Source organism: Dermacentor albipictus, chromosome 2, assembly GCF_038994185.2.
Source record: "Dermacentor albipictus isolate Rhodes 1998 colony chromosome 2, USDA_Dalb.pri_finalv2, whole genome shotgun sequence".
Lineage (NCBI taxonomy): Eukaryota > Metazoa > Arthropoda > Arachnida > Ixodida > Ixodidae > Dermacentor > Dermacentor albipictus.
The window spans coordinates 54,425,153-54,450,943 of record NC_091822.1 but is presented as its reverse complement, the minus strand read 5'-3'; the positions used below and the strand labels follow the sequence as shown (position 1 = coordinate 54,450,943).

Sequence of the window (25,791 nt, the reverse complement as noted above, 5' to 3'; positions counted from 1 at the left end):
GTCTAGCCGAACCAAATATAGCCAAGCAACAGCAGTTCACCAGGCTAAACAGTGGTTCAACAACTAAAATAAAGGCTAGTATGCTTCGCATCCTGGGCTTAACCTTACCTAAGCCACAGCCATTTTTTTTTGTTTATTGAGGGTAGGCACATACCTAGTGGCACATAGTGATACAAGTTGGCGTGAAAAAAAGTTCAAGCAGACAAGAGTCACAGAGGTCCACCGTGTATATCTTAATTATATCCTTGATGAGGCATGTGCGTAGGATTGATCCACGCCCTAACGTGCGTCCACCGTCACGTGTATATAATAGGATTAATAGCAGCATCGGTGTGCAATACAGATTGCTCGAAGGAAACACCAATTTGCGGTGCAGCGGTATTTAGACTGAAATAAGTACTGATAACAAATCGCTAGGCGGCAAGAACAACGAGACATGTGCGAGAGTATCTTTGCCTGGCCTCCGAGATTGGTAATGTCTAAATCCATGCCCCACTGGATTAAAAATGCGTATATCAATGGCGATACTTTTGCTGGTTGTATGGAGTGGAAGCGATTTCGAGAGTCATAAAAAACATAGACAGTGGAATTTGCTTACCATTCGTTTCATACCGCACGTTACGATGTAAACGCAGAGGCCTTGTTTTCGGCGCGTTGCGATGTCTCCATTTTTCCGAGCGGAATGAGCTGTGAATCTTCAAGAAAAATTTAGCCTTGAAGCGCCAAATAGAAACAGTGTTTTTTTTTAACCATTAGCAACCAAGGTCATAAGCAAATTCACTATAATCTGTAGCTGCCAGTAGCAGCAAAGAAGGTTCCCGCTCTAGCAACAGTGTGCATTTATTTACATCATGGCTGACCGGTTAACGCAGCTCCAGGACGCTGTGAATGCGGTTAGTTATTTTGAAGAGATTATTTCGCTTTCACTGCAGTGTTATTGCTTTTGCTATGCGTATTGCATGCCATTCAAAGTGCTATCGCAAATAAGCATTTTCCAGGTCTTACACATCGTTGCAACGCGAGCATGAAACCGGTCGTGCGTGTCACGTTTCTTTTTGTCGACTGATTCATGCCCATTTTGCGCGCTGATTTCTCTTTCGATTGCAGCAAGCGGATAACTTCTGCAACAGCATCGGTATCCTGCAACAGTATGCGGCACCCAGCAGCTTCCCAGAGTTCGAGAAGTCTGTTTCCAAGCCTGGACAGCAACCTCAAGAAGGTAAGGCTGTGGCCTGCTGTTATGCGGTTTGGAATTCATTGTTTGACGCTCGGAGGCTTTTGTATCCAACGAGTGCGACTAACGCAGACGTTCTGTGTACGGAAATTTATGTGGCACAGCTCGAGGCCGAGAAATTGGCCAGTGCCTCGTGAAAATGTTTTGTCATCGTGAACCGGAGTATGGCAATCACGTTGGCATACGCAGGCCACTTCAATCAGATCCAAACAACTTTCACCATTTGCGCAGCGCTAAAAAAAAAAAAAAATGCATGAGTCATTCCACTGCGAAGGTCGATGACTAGCGAAGCTGATCCGATTGGCGTTGAGCTTCGGAAGATGCGCCGGCACATGCGGGTACACGTCACCGTTCGTCGTCGAGAAACGTGAAAGCGCACCCCTTGGCAGAGCCTCTGTATGCACGCGTTGTGCTGAACAGAGGCACGTCACCCTTTATCAGCGCCTCCTTACACGTGCAGCAGACGCGAAATCCCAACGTTCTCGCCGGGAAAACACCACCTGAGCACATCCACCGCCTTGCGCTGTCGCTCTTCCTACCGTATGCCGTTGATTTTCCAGTGGTCGTTATCGAACCATAGGCGATCACACCTAGCACAGAGGCGAGCGGCGGTCGGCGTTTGCGTTTGTTGTTCACTCTTTCACTCTCACTTTTTAGGGGAGAGTATTTCCGCGCGGATACCATAAAATCCCTAACCCTGGCCACACAGCTTCGCTGTAATAAACAAAAGATATGGGCATACATCATCTGTCTGGACGGTGATGGGCATGTTTCAACGGCAAAAAAAAAAAAAAGTAGATGACTGTGTTGTTTTCCGCGAAATAAAATCCCCGACGATGCTAACATTCTTCAGCGTGACCTCTCTAACATTTCTCGTTGGAGTAATGAATGGCTTATGGAACTTAATACTAATAAGTGTAAAATTATGCGAATATCAAGAAGTGTCAACTCTCCGCCTGTATACTACCTAAATAACGTTGCGTTAGAAGCGGTTACTTCATATAAATACCTGGGTCTTCATATTTCTACTGACCTTAACTGGACGCGCCATATTGAATACATTACTAACAAAGCTAACCGCATGTTGGGCTACGTGCGCCGTAACTTTTCCAAAACTCCATCTTCTTTGAAATTACTGCTTTATAAAACACTAATACGTTCTAATTTGGAATATGCCGCCGCGATATGGGATCCGCACCATGAAAAACATAACTTTACTTGAACTGGTTCAAAATAACGCTGCTCGTTTTATCCTGTCCAACTTTAACCGTACCGCAAGTGTAACAAGCATGAAAGCTAATCTTTCTTTACCTCTTCTAGCATCTCGCCGGCAGACAATTCGTTTGAGCCTTTTTCATAAACTATACCATCATCCCATGCTACGCGATTCCCTCATTTCATTCCCCAGATACGTGTCAAATCGCATTGACCATCGTCACAAAGTTGGCATTGAAACATGTAACACTAAAACTGCATTTCAGTCTTTCTTGCCTCACACATCACGCGAATGGAACCGCCTTCCCGCAGATACAGTCGACATAACTGATAACCAGCATTTTCGTTCTGTACTAGCTAACATTGTATAACAGGAAGATGATAATACTTGTTCTGTAATATGCATTGTATTTATTTATGTATTTCTGTTTTGTAACCACTCCCCTCTTTAATGCCTTTGGCCTTGAGGGTTCAATAAATGAAATGAAATGAAATGAAATGAAAGATGAATTGCCGCCAGAATAACTGCAGCGACAAGTAACGAGATTTTTAAGAAATGTGGGAGGTGACTTATATTGAATGACTGACAACCTGAACCAGCAACGTCTAAGAGTAAGTTTGAAGCTCAGTATGCGGAAAACTAAAATTTACTAGCTTGGCGAAGAGACAAGCTCATGATTGACAGTCAGCCTCTGAAAACTGTGAAAGCATATGTATATAAGGAACTTGTTGGCCTAATTGGTACTTGCTGTGAAACATAATTGCCGCTAAAAGAAGTCACACAAGCTGCCACATCATCGTGATTATCTTTCGTTTGTGTGTTCTTTTGGCTGTAATTATGTCTCACAATGTATTCATCTCGCCAAAACAGTTGCAAGAGACTCAGATAATGACAAGACAGTCGGTAGACTCGCAAAAATTGATTGCAGTGTATTCGGCAGGTGTTTTCAGGTCACGAACAGTGTATTACTAATATCTTTAAAAACAAATGTGCATGTGTTCATAATCAATACACCCTTCCAGGCTCAAACTTGGTGGTTAACAAAGGAACATTAAAAGAAGCTAACACCGGTGCAACAAGCAATGATACTGAAAATTGTAGGCATAACATTAAGAGGCAGGAAGCCAGCACTGTGCATTTGAAAGCAAGTGTGAGTAGCCGATATTCTACTTGAGATGTGGCATTGGGCGGGCCATGTGATGCACATTTGGTGTATAGGAATAACACAGTGGGTGTCAAAGGACGTGAAACATTGTTGGGGTTGCAGGATAAGATTAGGAAATTTCACAGGCATAGGATGGAGGCAGCTCATGCACTGGGAGAGCCCTTCGTCCTGCAGTGGGTGTAAATAGGCTGCTAATGGTAAAGTAACAATGTGGGATCACAGGAACTGTTTTGTTTAACAATCTCTTTTGGGGACATGATCATTTTCATACGAATGCTGTCATCTGCAGCTGACAACATTCACTGTGCAGTGGCGAGCATGAAGTCTTGGCAGTGCCGGAGGCACTGTCGCGCATAGGCCATCGTCAAATTCATTGCCGAGTCAGGTAAAATCCTGCGAAGGTGGTCATTCCAAATTAATTAAACTAACCACGCAAAAGCAAAACTTTGGACGCAAGAGAAGGGACAAAATACGGCGCAGTTGGTTCGCACCGTTAGTTTAATCATGACCATCTAAATAGCCCAAACTTGCACCCTGTGTGCACCCTGAGGCTAGTATTCTGGAAGGAGGACCCAGTACAGTCAGTGACTGTGAGACCTCCTTCTGTATGCCAAATGATGAAATTACAAATTCCAAAGTAATAAAATTCTGATTCTAATTGCATTACAGTGTATTGAGGCAGTTACAGTGTCAAAAACAGTCATTTGAAGTGCCATATTTTGCAGAGGTTGTGACCTGTATGCACCCTTTTATTTTGTTTGCTTTTGTTGGTGCCCTGTTGCTGCTGTTGCACATTCCGGAAACCAAAATGTGTTGCACTTCACCGTCTCGTATTTCAGATTATCCGCAGCTGTTCGCATCACTCATAGCGAGGACTGCAAAGGATATTGATGTCCTGATCGACTCCCTGCCAAGTGAAGAAGCTTCTCCTGAGCTGCAGGTACTGCACTGGCTTTTCGTAACCACCACGAATGTTCTCCCCATTTGTGCTTTGGGAGTTGTTTTTGCATTCAAGCTAAGCACTGTTAAATAGACACTAAAGAGAAAAATATATGTAGATATATATATTGATATGCCGATCCAATGCTATGTTAAGCGAAGCTTTATGAATGGTAAATAAAAGCTTCACAACTAACAGCAATGCATGCAATTTTGTTTACTTTCATCCTGTGAAAATTTTCACACCAGCTCACTTTGACATCATGGATTTCGACGGAACTTGCTTGGCTAATTGTGTATGGGTGAAGACGGACTGCACTGCATTCTAAAGGTGTTAAAGACTGAACTTAGAAATTTTGAATAACTCTTAAATTATGGGGTTTAATGTGCCAGAACCACTTTCTGATCATGAGACACGCCGTAGTGGAGGCCTCCGGAAATTTGGACAACCTGGGGTTCTTTAATGTGAACCTAAATCTAAGTACACAGGTGCCTCCGCATTTCGTCGCCATTTGAATAACTCTTACTGAGCCACAATCAATCAGTGTCATCACATTGACGTGTGGGCCCTGGGGTATCAGCGCGACTGAAAAAGTGGAAGCTTGTTTTGTTTTTCCTTTTCTATAATCCCCCTCTTTCCAGGAAAATAAAGAAAATATAGTTTTTAAAGAATATGCTTTATCAGTCCACACTGATTTCATGTTTCTCGTGAGGGTCTTTTAAAGGGCACTCTCACCAGGCCACATAGCAAATTTTGGTTATACCCTGGAAGTTCTCATGTTCCCTCTAGGAAGCGTTCTGCTGCAAGATTTTTCAGACTGGTTAATTAATAGACGAGGTAGAGATATGTCAGTGCCACAAACACCTGATTTCAGAGGTGAGCGTCACCGCCAACAAGCACACTCTCTCCACTTGCCCCGTCTAGACTCCGCACACAAGATTCTTTCCCTGCATTTTTCCATACCGGAGTTGGAGGATTGCATAATGCATAAGTCAGGATGCCCGCCCTCTCTCTCTCTCTTACTTATTTTTATTTTTCCATTTTTCTTGCATGCTTTTTTGCTGCATGGCGCACTTCCGCTGACGGCGTCGCACTCGAGCTGTTGCGTTTAGTGTGCTTTGCAAAACGAGACATTCTGCACGCTGTGCACTAAGGACACCTGACCAGCAGCGTTAGTCAGTGCTACACGAAAACTGAGGCAGACACAAGCGGATCTCAGAGTGTGATCACGTGCTGGAGTACTGTAGAAAAGTACATGGTGACATTGACAAATGACAAACAAGCAGACGAAACGAAAGTATGTACATCTTTCTTGCTACAGTACGTAAAAGTAATAAGTAAAACAAAAACACGCAGACATTCGGTTTATGTGTTCTATTATATTTCTAAGCTTTATTTTGCATATTGAAACAACAAATTACACAAATAACAGATGTTGCCTTGAAGAACTCTCTTAAGTGTCACGAGTGACTGTGAGCAATGTCACAACATATACATGTGTGTAGGTGCACTTGCTGATGTAAATCATCTTAGAGCACAGTGCCCATGCGTCTTGGAGCATGGTGCCCACGATGAGAAGGGCAAACAGCATTTGGTTTGAAATTTCAGCTCTTTCCGTGGTGTGTAGCGATGTAATACTTTGCAGACACGATCCTTAGCACGCATTGTATGCACGGTACTTGTCAGCTCAAAATGGCCAGATCTGGCGAGGGGCCCTTTAAGACTTGTGTGCATTGGAACTAGTTGGCAGGGACTTGGTCGCACTAAGTGTAAGCTGTGGAGGCACACATATTTTGCTAAGCAACTGTGGTATAGAACCTTCAGTTGCCAAAAATTATGGATGCCTGCTGTGCTGCAGTGTACAATTTGAATTTGGGTGTTTAGTTTTCTTCCTCTAACAATCCCCATGTGGCCTTTAGAAGTGTAAATGTGTGTGTGATGTGAGCTCGTGCTTTAGAAGGGCCCTACGCAGCGTCGGACTGCATGCTGTTGACAGGCGAATGTCCCAGCGGTGTTAATTATGCACCGATTCGGATCTGCTTGAAAAGACAAGCGTGACAGGCCAATGCATAATGGTATTGCAACAGAAACTGCGCATGCAATCTTATTCTACTGGTCAGGCTGAGCCTGACTAGTAGATGGCACAGTAAGCATGTGTAAATATCAGGAAGGTCGCCATGTGACCAATTTGTAGCACGTTCTGTTGCTTGTATGCACAGTGACTCTAATAGCAGGCACTGACATGCGCTCACTGTGGCATCTTGTGCATGCATAAGCCACTGCCATGCTCTGGAATTGTGAACAAGGGACTTGTATGGGCCCCAAACATCAGGCTCTACATCATATGTTATTTTATCTGGCGAATGTTTGGTTTAGTCCGAATATATATATATATATATATATATATATATATATATATATATATATATTATGTTCGGTATGTATAACTCAGTTCTTTCTTTCTTTTTTTATTATTATTATTAACCTAATTATGGGGATGCATCATTGTGAGACCGCGGCGTTTTGTGCACGTCTCTTCCGCAGTTGCTTTGCAATGTGCAGGAGTTTCTGCAAGTGCGTACAGCAAATATTATTAAGGCTTTGAAGCTCAACTCAACCCAGACCAAAGGAATGACTTGACACTCACTTGACTGCCATATCTGTGGGAGAAAAAAAAAGAAAGAAAGAATTGGTGTTTTTATCATCTAGTTCCTTTGTTCTGCCTCAATGCAAGCTACTTTGTGTACTACTTTTGATCAGCTGTCAATTAGCCAAGTTTGCCATTTTAATTGGAGTTATATGCAGGATCTGTGCAGTTTATAAACTTGCATGGTTAAATTTTTTGGTAAAATGCTGCAGTGCAAGTACCGGACGGAAATGTTACGTGCCCTTGACCCTTTTCACCTGTATGTGCGGCGTATTTGTCGCCACATGTGCAAAAGGAATATGCATGTTTACTTTCTAAAACTGTTCCAATCGGCTTGTGTTCCAACTTCGCCATTAGCCCTCGGTTATAGGTCTAAATAGCTTGGGCTCCACCCACATGTACATTGTGCCTGCCCATATGGGCTGGGCCCAAGCCATTTTGACCCATCATGGAAGGCTAATGGTAGATTTGGAAAAAAAAAAATGATTCGATTAGTGTTATGTTATTGTGCCCCATATTTGTTTACGTCTGCACAAAAGCATTATTTTTTTCCCATGATTCGAATGCAGATTTTGCCACGTCTAGGCATTGATTGTCAAGTCGAGAAGAAATTGTTTCTGTCTAGTGATTTTGCTGATTGTGCGGTTTATTTATTATCGTTAATGGTTTTAATGGCAAAAGGCAGTCTTCTATATGAAAACAAGCTGAACGTCCCTAAATTGGCAGTCATTACTGAGGCACAATTGTGTCCACAAATTGAGGAATTCACAGTCATGAGTTGGAAGAATATGGAGAATTGAGGGGCTCAGTGTCTAATAAGAACAATATGAAGCTAACAGGCAATGAAAACAAAAAAAGCATAGAGGGATTAACTGCTTTTTATGCAAGTGCAAATTAATTATGGGTGCTGATTTTTCAATAAGCTTCATCTGAGAGGAACTGAAAGTGGAAGAGTAAACAACTAGTTATCGGTGGTTGCTGAACCTGTGGGTTCACGTTAGAATGAAGACAAAAAAATCCTCAAGTGCAATATTGTCACGTGGCGTATCCCGAAAGGCTGTTGGCACTTCGTCATCTTTACCATCGACGACCTTGTCCTCTTTTCCTCCGTAACAATATTGCATGCGCACTTCTTAAAAGTACAGTGTCTTACAGCATCTTTTCACATTATTTGCATGCATAGTTTTCTGTCTGCACCAGAACTACTGCTTCACATTACTGCTCCAAAGCACTGTTTTTCTTGCTCCAAGCTGCAATGTTTCTCTGCTCCTGAACTGTGGTTTTTATCGCTACAAAAGCGACTCCAAAGAACTTAAGTGCCGCATTCATCACGCTTTCATCACCCACATGTGCACCAAGCCTGTGCTTCTGCACGCACACTTTCCTGACCATATTTTCTTATCTACTTGTCCTTCTTTGCAGACATTACGTAAATTACCTAAAAGAATATAAAGTTGCCCTGCCTATACCTGTGGCACCTTAGTATCACGGGCTTTCGAAATAAAAGTAAAATGATTTGGTTACATGTCAAAGTAAATTTTTAAATAAAGAAACTAATTAAATGTGTAATTAATAAAATTTTCATCCACCCTAGTGTCACCAAAGCCAAGCCAAAGATACAGGTTGGTTGTGGGCCTTACTGATCGAAGTATAATAAAATAAAACCTATCATACAAAATAGTCCTCTTGACTAACATTGTTCTTCAAACGATGAAGACATTTCTTGAGGTCTTCAGCTGAATGATTGACATCGGGGTTCTTTCTTGATGGGAACATCCGAGTCTCCATCCAAGATCCACGTAGCTTGCATTTGCATTGCTTATTGTGTTAGAGAAATTGTTCTTGTCGAGTCTACGCTTCTTTCTTTTTTTCATTGTAATTCAGTTCAACTACCATAGGGTGCTCGGTCAGTGCCTGCCCTCATAGGCCCAGCATCCAGGCCATTTTTGTAGCCCTGCCTTCAGGGGCCATACACTGATGTGCAGAAGTGTTTCCAATTGCAAATTGGCCGCTGTGTTGCATGTGCCTGTACAACGAGCATGATGTGGATTCCTGCATGGTTTGGGCAATTTTCATGCCAAGTCGCAGGTATCACTATGCTTATCATCATTATGATGATCACAAAGAGCTCCATTTGTCCCAAAAAGTTAATTAATCAAATACTGTGGTTTTAAGCGCCAAACCAACATATGATTATGAGGTACACCATACCGGAGGGCTCAGGGTTAATTTTGACCACCTGGGGGTTTCCTAACATGCACCCAGGGCACAGTACACAGGCAATTTTGCATTTTGCCCCCATCGAAATGCAGTCGCCATTTCAGCGATTTTGTCGCTAGGTTTAGCAACTTTCTTGTCTGTTTAGCGAAAAAACTGTATTTACTGACCGGCGACTTTTCTTTGATGATATGACACAGCAGTTGGGGACATTTTAGCGACTTCGAAGTTGGAAAAGTTGCTTTGAACATGCTTTTCTAAGATGCACTTTATTATAAAAAAATTACAAGTTAGTGGCCCACATTGCGCGTGCAGTGCATGGTCTCTGTGACCATAACGAAGCAACAGCTGTCTCATTATCACTGGTGTTCACATCGTGCTTGTGCTTCACAGCGTGGTGGTCTTAAAATTAACGCTTGACGCTGTAAGTTCAGCAGTTTCACTAAATATGTTTTATTAGTGAACATTCACAACCATAGCAATAAAGCAATCTACCAAAATTCAGAGAGAGAGAGAGAGAGAGAGAGACAGAGAAAAGCAAGGAGAGAGGAGGCAGGGAGTTCAACCAGACGAGCCACTAGTTTGCTGCCCTACACTGGGAGTGAGGGAAAATGTGCATATAAAGAAGGAAGAGGGAGGAAGTGAACACTGCATGGACATGGGAGGATACACAGTACTATAAGCGGTCACTTAGGCCGGCGCACTGCAAGTACTGCACCTGTGCTGTGACAGCCTTTTGTGCCAGCGGCAGATGTGGCCACTGCCCCAGTATTTTTGACTCAAAAAATGGTATAGAGCCTATCCGCTGTAACTAATTGACATGAAGTTTATGGTAAGAATTATAGCGCAGCAGGTGCATAGTTGGTCTGATTGACTGTAGGAATGCTTACGTATCAGAGCAGCTGCGCTCATTCATGCGAATCTAAACTGGCCGCTTTTGTTTCCCATGGCTTTCGGACAAATCAGTAGTGCACGAAGCTTGCAGGTAGAGGAAGGGGTGGAAATGCACTGCTTGATCTAGATAAATATCTCACCCTTGTCATTGTCGTGTTAGTAACATATGACTGAGCATGTGTCGAAGAATATTTTTCTATTTTATAGCTGGCGAGAACAACATTTGCAACAATGGTGTGGTCCAAGGGCCCTAATTTTTGTGCTAAGAAAATTGGGTAATGTTGTGTTTTGAATCGTCCTATACTTTAGAACTGTACAACCTGCAAGTCGATCAAGAATTTCAGCTTGCCTTCTCCGTTTTCATGTTTATATGCTAGTAAATTGAAAGCCCAGCAATTTACACCCTGCCAGTAAACTTACTGTTTATTCCTCAGCAGCATGGACCTAGACAAAAGTGAAATGCTTCAGTAGACGATTTATGCCACCTCTGAATTGGATATAGTGTTCGAAAGCGCCTAGGTTACTTAGAATTTAGTCGGCAATTTTAGCGACATTGAAGTAAAATTTTGTGGAAATTTAGTGACCTCTTTGTCTTAGTTTAGTGACAGACACCACAAAAATATGGCAACACAGCTCTTCAATGAACCTCATTCATGCCAATTTGGGTCACCGGGTATACGCCACTGAGTATGTACAATTCTTCATTGACGAAAAAAAGAAATTTCTCTGGAGCTGGGTGGAATTGAACTTGTGCCATATATGTTCAGACAAGATTGTCTGAATATATTTTCACTCGGGCACCATGTACGCACTTTGTGGTGACGTTGCCAGATGGCGCAGCGTGTGCATAAGAAAGCACAAGGTATGAGCTTGCCTGCAGTACACGTCTCGTACATGATGCGTCTCTGTGGCGTCAATATGGTGTGTCACTAGTACATTGCTTCCTTGCTGCTAATCGCATTAGTGTAGACAGTCATCCTGAGATGGGTTCTGCTGAAATTCTTTTTCTCTCCCTCTATCTCTTGGGACGTTAAATCCCACAGTTCAATTTTTAACAGCAGCAAGGCTGAAGGCTTAGAAGCACTGCTTCTAATTTCCAGAAGAGCCAACTGTGGTTGGCAGACACGCATTCTTTCTCCTTTCTCTTTCTTTTTTTTAGGTGATGCTGTTTTGCCCAACTACTACATGTAAATTACCAAGATTGCCCACCTTTCTCTTCTTACGAGCTGACATGCACTTCTCCTATTTCTTCTTCATTGCCCACTGCGTGTTATGCTTTGTACTCTCTGGTCTGGCGAAACCGACATTCTCCTTCTGCAGAGGGACATTTCACTTACTCTGCCACTACCTGCACTACATGTGCAGGGACCATCGCCACATGAGATTTAAAGCTTAGCAGGCACACGTTGCCAGTCAAGTAGTATTCTCGAAATGTAGACCATATGCTTCCATTAACTTTTGGTAAAGCCCTTGAAATGGATGGGCAACATTTTGGTGGTCTTGTGCTGATGGCGCCATCTGCAGGGTTGCAGCCTGGTTAACTGTATGGTTTGCACTGCTTAAACACTTTATCGCAGTCTGTGTCACCAAATTCGTGTCCGACACAGTATGCACCTGGCATGAACACATTATTTTTCTTTTTTAAGAAAGGTGGGTTGGTAGTATCTCAGAAAAATTTGGGCATCCATCAATCACAACTGATTCGTACATATATCTGTTGCATTGCTTGGCATAAAGCTGCTGTAGCATAGTGCTCACGTGCTTGGCTGTTAGAGTTAGAGGCCCAATGACCAAGCCTTGGAGGCTCGAATGTCTGGTATTTCCTTGATTACGGCATTTAGCAACAGTGGCCACAGAGGGCAACACCATTTTCAAGCAGCAGAAAAGCCACTAACAACTGTATTGCTTAAAACAAAGAGCCACGCAGTCACCATACCCTGTCTCAGTAGTTCCTTGTAGCGCTGTGAAAGCTGCAGGACTTCTTAGCCAATAGGAAGGCCAAATGCCCCTCAAGATGTGTTCATCAACACCACGTCATCTGCCAAGCATCTGCTTGCCATCCTGTCAGCACATGCTCCACGGTTGGGCAATTGACGCAACAAATGTTCTCCCATTGTTGCCATAAGCTCTGTTTACATGAATGTGACAGTGGACGTTCGCTTCAATTATACGCTTTCCCAACAGTTCCTTGCAGCCTCCTTAACCAGTAACAAGGGCAAGTGCCCTTATAGATGTTCACCTATGCCGCATCATCTGCTCGCTGTCTATTTGGCGTTTGGTCGCCACCGTCATCACGTGCCATACTAGAGCGGAGTAGATTAATGATGCAGCAAACAATTAGGCCTTCATAGCATTCTGCATCTTCAACGCATCACCAGTACTTATGCTATGGCACCATCTGCTAATTGGAAATCAAACCTTTCTTGTGGCTCGCCGCCGCTTTTCTAGTTCTAGCAGTGTCAGAACAAACTGCTGATGTCAGTAATAACGATAGAACACACCTAATGGTTTGCCCTCAGCGTGAGATGAGACAAAGCGATGACGGACGTTAAGTTTTTTTTTCTTGGCGTCAGGGCGGAGGGCCACTAACAAGTCCGAATTTGGATCAATGTGGGTGGTCTAGGTTTCATGGGCACTGCCATGTTGCTCCATAATCACGGTTAGGGTGGTTATTATGGTTACCAACGGTAATTGCAGCAGTAATTCGCTGTATACGACATGCATGCTCAAAAAACCTAAAATGTCTGGTATCACGGTAATGTATCATGTACCAGGCAAAAATAAAACTCTCTAATGCTAGCAATAATTAGACAGTTACACCCAGAACTACATTCTGCAATGCAAGAATATTGCCTCGGTGCACCACGTATCTGCAGCATTGCTTCAAGTTATTTGTGAGATAGAGTATAGGTTGCAAAGTCTGTGGTTCATGTGCAGTTTTAAAGATGAACACATGACGTGGTTCACATAAATTTTGATATCCAGATTTGCAATTCACAATGAAGCACTTACTGCGGTAGGTCTGTGGCATGATATAGAGTGGCATGATACATACGCGGCAGGCGGCGTGAATAGATAGCTGCTGTAGCCACAGTCTATTAGGCCGGCCAGCCACGGTGCTGCACGATCTCTGGAGCGGCCGATACCGCAGTCGCTCAGGTCGAGAACGCCAGTGTGTTCTTTTCTCGCGCTATGTGCACTCCGGCCGTCTTCTTTTTCATTGGCTCTGGAGGCAATAGTCGCGCTGCTACACTTACTTATGTCGTTGTGGTTCACTGAAACTGATTAAGACAGCGTGTTATGCAGATGCACCAACAGCCATATAACAAAATATCTTACAGAACTGTCTCATTGAATGTCTGCTGCCAACGGCATGTCTAGTTGGTAAATGTTTTCTCGATAAGCACGCTTGTCTTGCCAGATGCATGCCACACCTGCACTTGAGTTGCAGCACTTGAGTTTTTGTGCCTCAGCACTGTCTGTATTGGAGCGCTGCCTCCGGTTCAAAGCTATTCCATGAGCACAGTGTGCCTGCACTGTTGTCCTGAGGGCAGTGGCAATCATTGTATCCTTGTGACTTGGTGGCTACAGAGTTTCTGCCGCGAACACGATGTTGCGGGTTCGATTCCCAGCCATGGCAGCTGTATCAATAGGTGATGAAGGCAAGAATTCATGTAACATACTTTGGGTGGGCATTAAAAAACCTTTGGGTGGTAAAATTAATGTGGAACTTTCCACTACAGCTGTTCTCTCAACCCCATGTGTTGCTTCGGGGACATTAAGCTCTTTTAATCATTATGATCGGTTATATCCAAATTTTTCTCGATATCCACATTATCGTACACCGTGCTGGCACAAGATTAGTGCTATGGTGTGTTATTGGCAATAAATATAAGAAACCAGCATAAATATGATGAGGGCATAGGCGAAGATGGGCAACAAGACAAATGCCAGGTTCCACCAAAGCCTATCGTCGATGCCAGGAAGTCGCTGATGATGTCCTTTGAGCCTGGCCTCTTTTATGTCGGTCAGGAGAGCCCTCTCTTGTCCCGATGGCATGGTGTGACAAGGGAAACTGCTCTCCGTTTCACAGGCGGCCAACCTGAGGCGGCTGGAAGTAGAGAACCAGGAGGCAGCCCGGCGCCTGGAGGAAGTGGTCCAGCAGGGGGAGGCGCTCCTGGAGCAGATCCAGAAGGCCCTGCACGACATCGCCGAGTCGCAGCTCAGCATGCAGCACCTGGACGAGGCTCCACCCAACTGACCGATCGTCCAGTGGTGCATCGGCTGCGCCATTCTTATCGGCACGTCCAAGCCTTTGGAACTGTGACCTCCAGAGAGCGTCATACGAGCTGCCCACAATCTCGGACTCTGTAATACATGACTCGGAATGCACTTCCTTCTCCCGGGCTCAGCCTGGTGAAATGGTTGTGCAACATTTCTCACTGCTGTGACGCATGTATATATGCCCTTCTTTATTTTTTCCCCCTCTTCCTTGTTCACCACTGACATAAAGACATTTTCTTTTTCATCAGAGGTGCCCTTTTGTTTCTCACTCTTTTGTTGTTCAGAAGCTAAAGATGGCGGAATGCTAATGTCATCACAGCTGTGCAGCATTTTCTGAAGCCCGGAAATATTACAAAGAAGCACCTTAGTTGTCTTGTCTTGTAGTTCACTGATCAGTCCAGTGCATGTTCTTTTTCCTCCTTCTCTCACTGCTTGATGAAGGTTGTCTGTCTGGTCGATTTTGTGCTAGGTAAGGAGTTTCACCATTGTGAATAATGGAAGTTGTTTCCCAATGCGAGAGCAGAATTTTCACACTGAACCAAATATCAAGTGGGAACGCTTTCTCACCAACAGCCACTCCTAACTGACCAGCGGAACTGACTGTGACCCAATCCCACCAATGCAGCTGTATAGCTGCTGTATAGCAGTAACCATAAAATGTGGACATAAAATAGCTGTAAAATTTATACATTTCTCGCTTTATTCACAGCTGATTCGATATTGAACCCAGTCGATCAACATGCTAACACAGCTGGTTTGAACTGCTTTCAACTGGTTTGAGTTGTGCTTTGTGGCAGAAACTAGTTGAATGCAGATAATACATTCTCTGTGGGAATGTGCACTGTGTACGGTGTATCTTTTTCTTGCACATTTTAATGTTTAGGAAATGCCATTCTATAGAATTCAATGTTAGCAGTACTGATTTTATTAGTTACATTTATGGTAAACCTTTACAGCGTCTTGCATAAGTAGAGGAAACAGCATACCAATACAGATACGCAGCACAATTATGCACGGCAGAAAATACAAAAGTGCACAATGCAAGAGTGAACGGGGCTGAACATGTCTGTTTTACTTCTGCCGAATCCTAGACAGACAAAATATGTGGTGTCCAAACTGGCTTATTATAGTGCTATCATAATGAGCAATGCAGACGACAGGACATGAGAGATAGATAGCACACATGCCACTGAATTTCATTTTTATTTCCTGTTCAGTCATCTGTGCTGTTCATCATGTTATTCACAAACCAATACCATATTTACCTGCATATAGGTCGACCTTTTTTTGTTTTTGCGGGAATATTACCCAAAATGAGCTATCAACCTATATTCACAACCGAAGAATCTCAACCTATAGACCTTTTCATCAGGTGAGGGGAAAGGAGCCACAGTGAGCCTTTCCTTCTCTCTGACTTGTGCGAGCCAGCATGGTGCTGCTTGAATGTGTTGCCGTCGCGAGCTGCAGGACAACTTGGAAATGTTGCATCTCGTTCTTCGTTAAATTTATGTGATGTTGGTTCATAGAAGGTCGTCAAAGAGCCACTGTGTAGCCTTTCGACGCAGCGATAGCTACAGTATGCAGAAGTTTCACTTGGCTATGCAATCGTGCTACTACGTCCATCATTAGCCGTAGTGTGTGCATGTGCGTGTTGTGAACTATTTTGGCTGTGTCGGCTTTCACTCGAGGAAGAGAACCAATGTCTGTGCATTGCCCGCATTATTTGGAAAATATTCTCACTATCTGATGACTTGATGGAGAATGAGACTTTATCATTGTTTCAAGTGTAAGTACAAAGAAACCCATGAATATTTTAGTGCGTTAGGAAGTCCCAGAGTTAAAATTGTCAGAGGTACCTCCTCTTATCAGTGGGTACGTAATTATTATTGTAGGCAGTGGGTTTATACCGGTACTAGGAAAATCACAACTTCTCACAAAGAAAGACATGAAATATATGAACCATGTGATATCATAAGAAGCCAACAAACACTGACACCAAGGACAACATGGGAGAAATTACTTGTGCTTAATAAATGAAATAAAGAAACGATAAATTCATGGAAATTAAAGTGTATGAAAAAACAACTTGCCGCAGGTGAGAACCGAACCCACAACCTTCGCATTTCATGTGCGATGCTCTAACAATTGAGCTACCGCGGCATCGTTTTCCCATCCACTTTTCTTGGGTATTTATCTGTCTTTCTAGTAGAACCCTGGGAGTGTTAGCTAGCACCACCACTCACAGACCTTGGTGACGGACGTGGAACGTCCTTTCTGCCGCAGGCGTCACGAGAACATGATCTTTTTGGGTGAAGGCAACCGGTCAATAAACCCACACATGCTACCTGAAGGCATCAATGTTGCCGGATTTGAGACCCTCATTATGTAATAAACGAGAAGAAAGGGTGTTAACCGAGGTGCCCGATTTTTATTAGTCATATCATATGAAGCCAACAAACACTGACACCAAGGACAACATAGCGGAAATTACTTGTGCTTAATAAATGAAATAAAGATGGTGGCTTCTTATGATATGGCTAATAAAAACCGGGCCCCTCGGTTAACTCCCTTTCTTCTCGTTTATGAAGCATGCGAGATATATGAAGTACATATAAAAAATGTGAAATAAGTTAGCAGTAATAATTGAAAAACACTGTAAAAAAGGTTGTGATTACCACGATACAAAAGTAATCATGTTTCTAATTTAACAGTAACTAGGAAAACATGTATAAACAAACTAAGAGAAAAAAATATTACACAAGTGAATTTACACTAAAGACAGTGCTTCTAATTATTTTTAAATTGTTTTTGAAGGACTCAAGACAACTGGACGAGAATGTTTGTTAGTGTAGAATTACAAATAGCAATGCCACGAAAACTGACTGTAAATTTACCATAATTATATTTGACCTTTGGTAAGAGAAGGTTACTGTTTTCAGAAAATCTAGTGTTATCTGTATTAACCAGATGGTTAATGGGCACACTGTCGATAAATATGTCGCAGTGAATTAGACAGAACATAGTGATTGATAGCTTACGCTGTAATAACCGGGTAGGAGGTAGAATACAGAGTGAGAGCGGAAGGAGTCATAAGTTTCAAGGCAATTTAGATGTTGATTTAGATGTTGAATGATGAATTGTTGCTCCACAAGGATAAACAGCATGATGAATGGCAACGAATGTAAAAATGATACAATGAGCAAAGAATATGAGGTTGAAGATACCTGCGTGTTTTGATGATAGCATGAATACCAAATGGTATTTTTTTCACTAGTGAGCATGACAGTTGTATTTTAGATGTTTGTCTAAACTGACACCTAAAAATTTAACACTATCAGATGTTGGTATGATCTTGGCGTGAGAACTGAAGCAGAAAAGTGCTTGTGTACCGCCAACCCAGTGCAATCCCGGAACATCTAAGTACGAGGAGAAAACCATGCAAACAACAGGTTTAAAAGAAGGACACAGACCGCAGCACTGACTAACAACAAAGTGTTTTTATTCTTTCAGTCGGCATATATATAGTCAGCACTGTGGTCTGTGTCCTTCTCTTCAACCTGTCATTTACGCTATTTTCTGCTCATAAGCATCAACCAACCAGTCCAAGTGCCTACCCATTTAAATACTAATCGTTATAGAATATTTGTGCCATTGTTCTAACGCATTTCAAGTCTAGTAGACTTTGAATCACTATGCTGTGCCTATGTTAGCCTTGTGTACGAGGCCGGTGCTGTTGCTTGATCAACACAGCAGTCACTGCGGTTCGTAAACAAGCATAGTACATTTAATCTTTGTGCTATGGCATTGCCTTTTTGCCCTGTAAAGAAGTAATATCCAAAGGTCATATCATAAGAATCCAACAGACACTGACACCAAGGACAACATATTTAATTAATTAATCATTAATTAATCATTTCTTTACTTCATTTATTACACACAAGTAATTTCCCCTATGTTGTCCTTGGTGTCAGTGTTTGCTGGCTTCTTATGATGTGACTAATAAAAATCGGGCCCTTCGTTTAACCCCTTTTCTTCTCATATAATATCCAAAGGGGATTGCATAAAAAGAATCCGACGGCTATTTGTGAGGAAGCAATTTCTGCAGGATAGGTGAGTGCGTTGTATGGAATTGGACGAACAAGACTGAAAAAAAAAAAACATTTTTTTCATCCTCTTTTTTCGTGAAAAAAAAAAATACAAGAAGGAAACACTGGCTAATGCCACAGAAAGACCTCGCGTCGTCGCGCCGCATGCTTGTACCATGCACTATGTAGAACAAACAGATCTATAAACCAGCGTCTACTACTGCTTCGGACACTCGCACAGCAGTTTGCAAACGGACACTTGTCCATTTGACAGGTTTGGTTCACACTGTACAAAACAGTTTTATTCATAGGCAAAAACCTCGTCCAACAAATGGGGTAGTCACGCAATGTATCTACAAATAAAAATTTCAACACTTCTCAAAGTAAACAGCACAAGTTATTCCACAGCAGAACGGTACCCGTGCTGTTAGGATTGTGATATGTTTCATAACAGCTCAGTGCTGCTAAACGACAGCTTAGATTTACAGCGAGAATGCTGCAGTAAGATCACATTTGTGAAACAAATTTTCGGAAGTATGCAATTGATCTCCGAGGCAGATTCTAGGCTCGGATTAACCCGTCCACTTCCATAACCAGTGATTCTCTGACCGTTCAACGCTCTAGTTTTGGGTTTCGCACACTAGATGGATATAATTGAGTACACTTTCAGCAGGAGCTGTTTGTAAAGCAGTGGAAAGAGTCCTACTTGTCAGACTTCGCTCTGTTGTTGTAGCTGCTGCAACCAGAGTACCAGGCTCGGAAAAAGTCATACAGGCTTCTGAGTGGGCTCACTTTATTCAGCACATACCACCGAAAACTGTAAAGTAGAACCATTCGATGCTGTGCTTAGTTTTCAAGAGCCAAGTTCAAAAGCCCAAGAGGCATTCTGATTGCAAAAAAAAAATAAAAAAATCACTCCGCATTCCTGCTTGTTGTAAACATTTATTGTGTTCACTTTCTAGTTTTGTACCGCATCTGACACAGAAGCCTATTGGAAATAAGATAAATCGGACATTTTGTATATGCAATGTCTAGCAGATTTTAGAGCAATTTTATTGCAACATGGAACACCAGGTGTGGTGGAGTGCGGAACGGGTAAGAGTGAAAGGGTCAACACGCACGCACACATCGTGCCAGGTGCTCCTTCCGCCTCAATGCCAGCAGAAACTCTGGCCATGCTGACTTAAGCCAGTTCAGTATGTCTCGCAGAACCGTTGCCCACTTAGAAGGTGCCGCGGTATGCTAAATAGACCGTGTGAGCATCAAGATCACCACCAGAGACTGCCGCCAAACTTATACCTGGCCTACAACACCGAGCGCTCACCCAAGCCAGCATGCTGACTGCCTATAGATGGTGCCACTGCCTATGCCACATGGTGGTGCCCTGGAAACAAGGTCTGTATTCTTGAGCAAAGCTAGCAAAACTACTGAGCTAATGGGAGTTGCGCTGTAGAGCCACTCAGGAGATTATCCCAACTGACTTTAGGAAATGCTGCATATCCAATGCATTCGACGGCTCCAACGACGATGTCGTTTGAGGTGCCGAGGATGACTTTGGCAGTTCTGACGAGGATGCTGGTTGGGGCATCAACTTGTGAGATTTAGTAGCCAGGCTTATGGTAAATAAAGATGCTTCGTGTACTTGTTTTTTTTTTCTTTCTTTTAAAAGGTATGGGTTGGCCTGTAGTCAAATTACAATTTATTTCTTGGCCAATTCAACATATAGGGGTTGACTTGTATTTGTGTTTGACCTACTTTTTGAGTAAATGTTGTAGTGCAATGTTGTACTCTTGTGTTCGTGCTGGTAACACGTCAGCTGTGTAGGCAACTGTGTCTGGTAAAAATTTGCAGCAAAGGGCACAATAAAAGAAAGAGAGAGAGATAGGGGAGAAAGCAATCGGTTAAGCACACCATACATAAAATAAGTATGCTGAAATGACAATATTGCTTTTTCGTTTTATTCAGCGAGTCAAAAGGCAACACAGGCGAGAACATTTAGTATCTGTTGAACATACACACTTGCACATCTTTCCATACACAAGCTATGGAAAGAAGAGTGATGGGTGTAACGTTAAGGAATAAGAAAAGAGCAGACTGGGTGAGGAAACAAACGCGAGTTAATGGCATCTCAGTTGAAATCAAGAAAAAGAAATTGGCATGGGCAGGACATGTAATGAGGAGGGAAGATAACCGATGGTCATTAAGGGTTACGGACTGGATTCCAACGGAAGGGAAGCGTAGCAGGGGGTGGCAGAAAGTTGGGTGGGCAGATGAGATTAAGAAGTTTGCAGGGACGACATGGCCACAATTTGTACATGACCGGGGTAGTTGGAGAAGTATGGGAGAGGGCCTTGCCCTGCAGTGGGTATAACTAGGCTGATAATGATAAACATACGCACTTGCTCACGCATTTGTTTTAGCACTGTGAGTGGAGATGCTTAATTGGCTTTCCTTAAGTGCATTGGTGTTTTCCTACAGTGCAGCGCTGTCTGTACTTTTTCTTGAAAGCAATTTCATAAATCCAGTACTTGGTGGCGTATCTCTGTGGGCTGATATGTTCTTTACCAAGGCACAGGGTTGAAATGAGTGAACGCACGTTCAACATTATTGCGAGGAAAAAGAAATGCAGTTGTGTTAGGTTTTTAATTGTGAAACACATATACGAGGCATGCATGACTAAGCAGTGCAGGTAGGACAAAAACAAGACAAGAGGACAACCAGGCAAGCACTGAAGTTGGCACTTATCTGGTCATCCTCTCATCTCTCTTTCTGCCTCATTTGTGTTAGGTCAAACCATGCATTCATTCAAGATCGCCCAACTTTCAGTGCTCGTAGACTTGCTATGTTCAGAGCTAGACATTGACAAAATACACTAGGCAACTTTTATGACAATATTCTTAAGGAACAAAGGCAGCATATGTTTTCCTGATGATACAAACGAGTTGAGCCATGTGATAATTTTTGATACTTTCCTAAAACACGAAGCAGCAACATAGTCTACTTGATGTGGCAGCCACAGTCTACCCAGCATAACTACTGTATTTGACAAGTGTCTGCATAAATTGGCAACATGCTCTGTGTAGCAAATGTTTTCTTGGAAGTGAACTCCTCAGAAATTAAAATGAGCTACCTACTAATTAATGAGATTGTCTCTAAATATTAATTGAAAGCGTGCACAAACTGTTCTTTCTTAAGATAATATGAGGACGAAGTGGAAGGTTTTTGCCACTATTTTGTTTTAGCCAAATTGCAGCTGTAAATGCGAAGTTAACATATCTATTCCCATTAGTGGACCTTTCTTGAACAAGTGCCACCTCATCTGCCGATAGCACCGCGACACCGTGCTGCTGTCAGTTAAAGATGGCGGTTGTGCTTCACGCATGCATGGCATACGAGCAATGAAGTGCGGTTAGTTTTCTATGGAGCAAGGGACGAACGCCCATCGAAGTCCGCAGGGAAATGCAGCCCACGTATAGGGAAAGGTGTATCGCTTTGAGAAATGTGAGCTGGTGGTTTTGCGAGTTTGCAAAAGACCGTGAAGACTTGCAGGACGATGAGCGTTCGGGGAGGGCGCATGCGTTGCCGACTGACCACAGGGGCATCTCAAATTTAGTGCTGCAATGGGACAAATGTCTGAACCGGTGTGGTGACTGTGTAAAAATAGTGTAAGGTACATAGAATAGTATGCATGTCTGTAATTACCTGTATGTACCTTATTTTGGCTAATAAAAAAATAAGGCCAAAGATTTTGATTCACCCACGTACATTTAGTGCTATGGAACCAAGGCCGAGGCATACTAAGGTGCAGAAACAAAGGAAGAAAAAAAAAAAGCCTACAACAAACATCATTTCTTGTCCTCTGTCTTTTCATGCATCTAATTACGTCTCAGCCTTAGAACATTCACCAACTAGCCCAATTGTCTTCGTGAACTATTCCAGGATGTTCAAGGTAAGTTTTCTATAGCTTTATCAAAAAAGACAGTTTATATCTCAAACCAGTTTTTTTCTTCTGATAAATGATGCTATTGTAGTTAACAAATTCAAGGGGAGAACTGGAATTGTTGGTTGTGAATTAGACACTGAACGTCCAGTGTGCTTTACTGTGAAAGTGTTCGCACACTGCCGGGTGTTGGTTCGTGCGACAGAGTGCAAGAAGAAAAGAGCACTAAGGGTGCATGCCATGAACTGCAGAAGCCGGCAGCCCTTGCATTACAAGTTCTTTTGATGTCCATGCCAAAGAGATTACATCAGGAATTTGTCCCATAGGAACATACAACGCCAGCCCATTTATGTCCCCTGCATGACAAAGGCCCATCCCAGCTATCTCCAATTAATGCAGCCTTGCACCAGTTGACGCCACCTTATGCCAGAAAGTGTTCCAATTTTGTTGTGCCACCTAGTTCTCTGTCATCGCTGACCGCGCTTCCCTTTTCTTGGCACCCTTTCTATAACTCAGAGAGCCCACCGGTTATCTACTCTAAGCATTACATGGACCGCCCAACTCAATTTCATAGCACCGTATTGGCTACCCCTTGCTCTCTAATTCAAACCACTGTCATCACACTTTCATTCCATTGCTTGTTTCATGGTCTTGAACCCATTCTTATGCTTCTTAACCTTTAAGTTTCTGTGTTATTTCTGTGTTTAGCCCCATATGTTAGTACCGGAAGAACGCAGCTATTGTACAATTTTCAACGATAGTGGTAAGCTGCCGCTATCCTTCGTTTGCATAATAAAGAAAATTAGCTTTGCAGATGTGGTTAACTGTGTGTATGCACCCACAACCACTGCAAGATTAAGATTACACGCATGGTGGTTTAACATTCCGATAAATGTGGAATGTGATGGAGACAGTGGGGAGGCTGGATAAATATTATCATGTCTAATAATTATCCCACGTGTAGCATCCTTCTACACTTACAGCCTTGCGTAAGCTTACCAATAAAATTCAGCTCATTATGATGGGCACATTCTGCTTGGGGCTGTAGTGAGTATGTTGTGGGACTCGGGCCACAATGCAGCGATGCATAGAAAAAGCTGTAGCAGTGAAACCAATTTCGAATGTTGACCTGGTTTCTTGCCAATGCAGTTTATATCTCTCATTAAAGATGGTTCTCACAACCCTTACAGATTATGGACAAACTTTAGAAATTAAATGTCATTGGGTACTTGTTGGGTCAAATGTTATACAAAAAAGAATATCACACAAGACACATGTTGTCTAAAACTCAAAGTAATGCACATCACGCATTTGTGATTTGCCCTACACAGCGAAACAAAAAGCTCCAATGGCGAGTCAATGAATTAGCGAAATGACAGCTGTGTCGTCACGGCGCACGTGACAATGCGGAGGGCGAGGAGGTATGTTGCAAATAACAGCCGCGGCCAAACAACACACTCTTCTTTTTAAAATGAAGGCGGGCATATGTTTGCGTTAACATATTCAACGAGGTTACACCCGGTAACTTGCAGAAAATTATCGCGTGGTGGCCTGTCAACATATGGCATGCATCGGACGTTTTTACAGAAGAGATCAAAGGTCACTTAGGGAGCATAAAAAAAAGGAAATGACAGCAAGAAAAAACATATGCACACAGTAGCGAAGACCTGGGCCGCCGCTATTTGGTGCCGACTGGGAATTCCATTCACGTAAACCGCCGACCACCAGTGCGAGTCTTGCAATGTGGCAGTGCACGTAGCTCAGGATACACTGTGTTCCTACGCCAGTGGTTTTTCACTGACATGTGGAAAAATAATGTATTTCGAACTGCAAAAAATTTAACTCGTCGAAGAAAAAATTTATATGCAATAAAGAAGTTGAAATACGTCATTTCTTTCGGTGAACTTGAGCGGAATTAATTACTGTTGATGCGGACTATATTACATCGGCTGATACATGGCCGGCGTGCGCCATATTGGGTGGAAGTTGGTGCGTACGGGACTGTGACTGGAGCGACTGGAGGTGTTCCTCATTCAAACGTTTTTCGTGGGGAGCGTGTGGCCAAACTCCATCGCGAAGGAGCAGGATTCCGAGCCACGATGACGCAGATACTACCGATACGGTTTCAAGAGCATTTACAGGTGAGCCGGCTACCGGCGGTGGTATTTCGCCCACATTATAAGCCTCGTCTCGGGAAGAGTCATCAACCGGTATTAGGCCTAATGTGTGGATAGTCGCGTGGAGTCTCGCTGGGACCTTTAAAACTTGTGCTCACTAGCTGTGCTCAGCTGGCGGTCCGACTCCGTCAGCTGCCGGCGATGGTGCGAGACGCGGGCGTCGTGCATTTTCCCACGGGTTCAAGCCGCCGGCGAGCTGAAACCAGCGGCTACGATACGCCCCCCCATCGGTCGTGTGAAAGTACCGCGATGCCCACAGCTACAGCGATGACAGCGGTGTTTTGACCAGATTGTGACTAGCGCGGAGCACGCAGTTCTTTCTATATTTTCCAGTGTTAACATTATCTGATGTTTTCCTTTCGTACGCCGCAGCCGGCGATGTGTCCTTCAGTGATGAGTCGCGACTAAGCGCATTCTCCAAACTGGGGGAGCAAAAAGAAAACGGGTTCTTGAGAGAGCCGGAGATTCCTTGCCCCGTCGTCGATCGGAAGGGCTCGTCGCGGCCGACGCTGGCCACGCACACTGTGTGCAGCGGGCTCGGCAGTTTTGCGGACTTTTGATGAGCTCGCCGCGCGTGTCGGATGTGTGGTCAGTCTTTCAGGAACCTCCCCTCGGGGTTCCGCAGCCAGAGGAGAACCCGAAACTGGGCCGGGGTCGCGTCTTTGGGGTATCGATCTTAAGCGTACGCACCCCCCACCCCCCCCTTTCGCTGCCGCGTCGTCCGCCCGATCCTGTCTTCAGCGAAGTATGTAAACATTGCAACTCGACCGGGTTTCTTTCTCCCGCTGAGGCCGGAAGTGGCACCGCGATTTTTTCGCCGCCGGCCGCGCGACGTCTTCGGAGCACGCTGTTGCTGGCTGGGCTCACGCGTTGTTTTTCGTAAACAGCGCACGTTCGTGTACCGTGTATTTTTTTGGCTCCTCGCCGATGCCGGCACAAATATAGAAACGTTGCGTAGTGTCCACGACCCCTCGATGCGCGTCTTTGTCCGC

The 25,791-nt window shown here is 43.5% G+C and overlaps 2 protein-coding genes and 1 non-coding gene across 4 annotated transcripts in view; 2 read left to right on the top strand and 1 right to left on the bottom strand.

Moving 5' to 3' along the window:
* The first annotated feature begins 748 nt into the window (after nt 1-748).
* On the top strand, nt 749-14,844 carry MED21 (mediator complex subunit 21). 2 transcript variants are annotated; one of them, XM_065431654.1, is made up of 4 exons: nt 749-893; nt 1,108-1,219; nt 4,455-4,555; nt 14,407-14,844. In XM_065431654.1, exons 1-4 carry the CDS (start codon nt 852-854, stop codon nt 14,572-14,574), a joined length of 423 nt encoding a protein of 140 aa, XP_065287726.1. In that variant the 5' UTR covers nt 749-851; the 3' UTR covers nt 14,575-14,844. The 2 variants fall into 2 exon arrangements, with proteins under 2 accessions (XP_065287726.1, XP_065287727.1); XM_065431655.1 differs by lacking the exon at nt 749-893 and adding an exon at nt 1,010-1,036.
* A 1,840-nt stretch (nt 14,845-16,684) lies between these two features.
* Nucleotides 16,685-16,757, bottom strand: TRNAS-UGA (transfer RNA serine (anticodon UGA)). The gene has a single exon. It is a non-coding gene; the product is annotated as a tRNA-Ser (tRNA).
* Nucleotides 16,758-24,578: 7,821 nt separating this feature from the next.
* The window catches only part of Chc (clathrin heavy chain), a 55,006-nt gene continuing 53,793 nt past the window's right edge, over nt 24,579-25,791 (top strand). Inside the window, exon 1 of the mRNA XM_065431653.1 lies at nt 24,579-24,763. Coding sequence (XP_065287725.1) covers nt 24,722-24,763 — 42 coding nt within the window. The 5' untranslated portion in view covers nt 24,579-24,721. The remainder of the gene's footprint in view (nt 24,764-25,791) is intronic.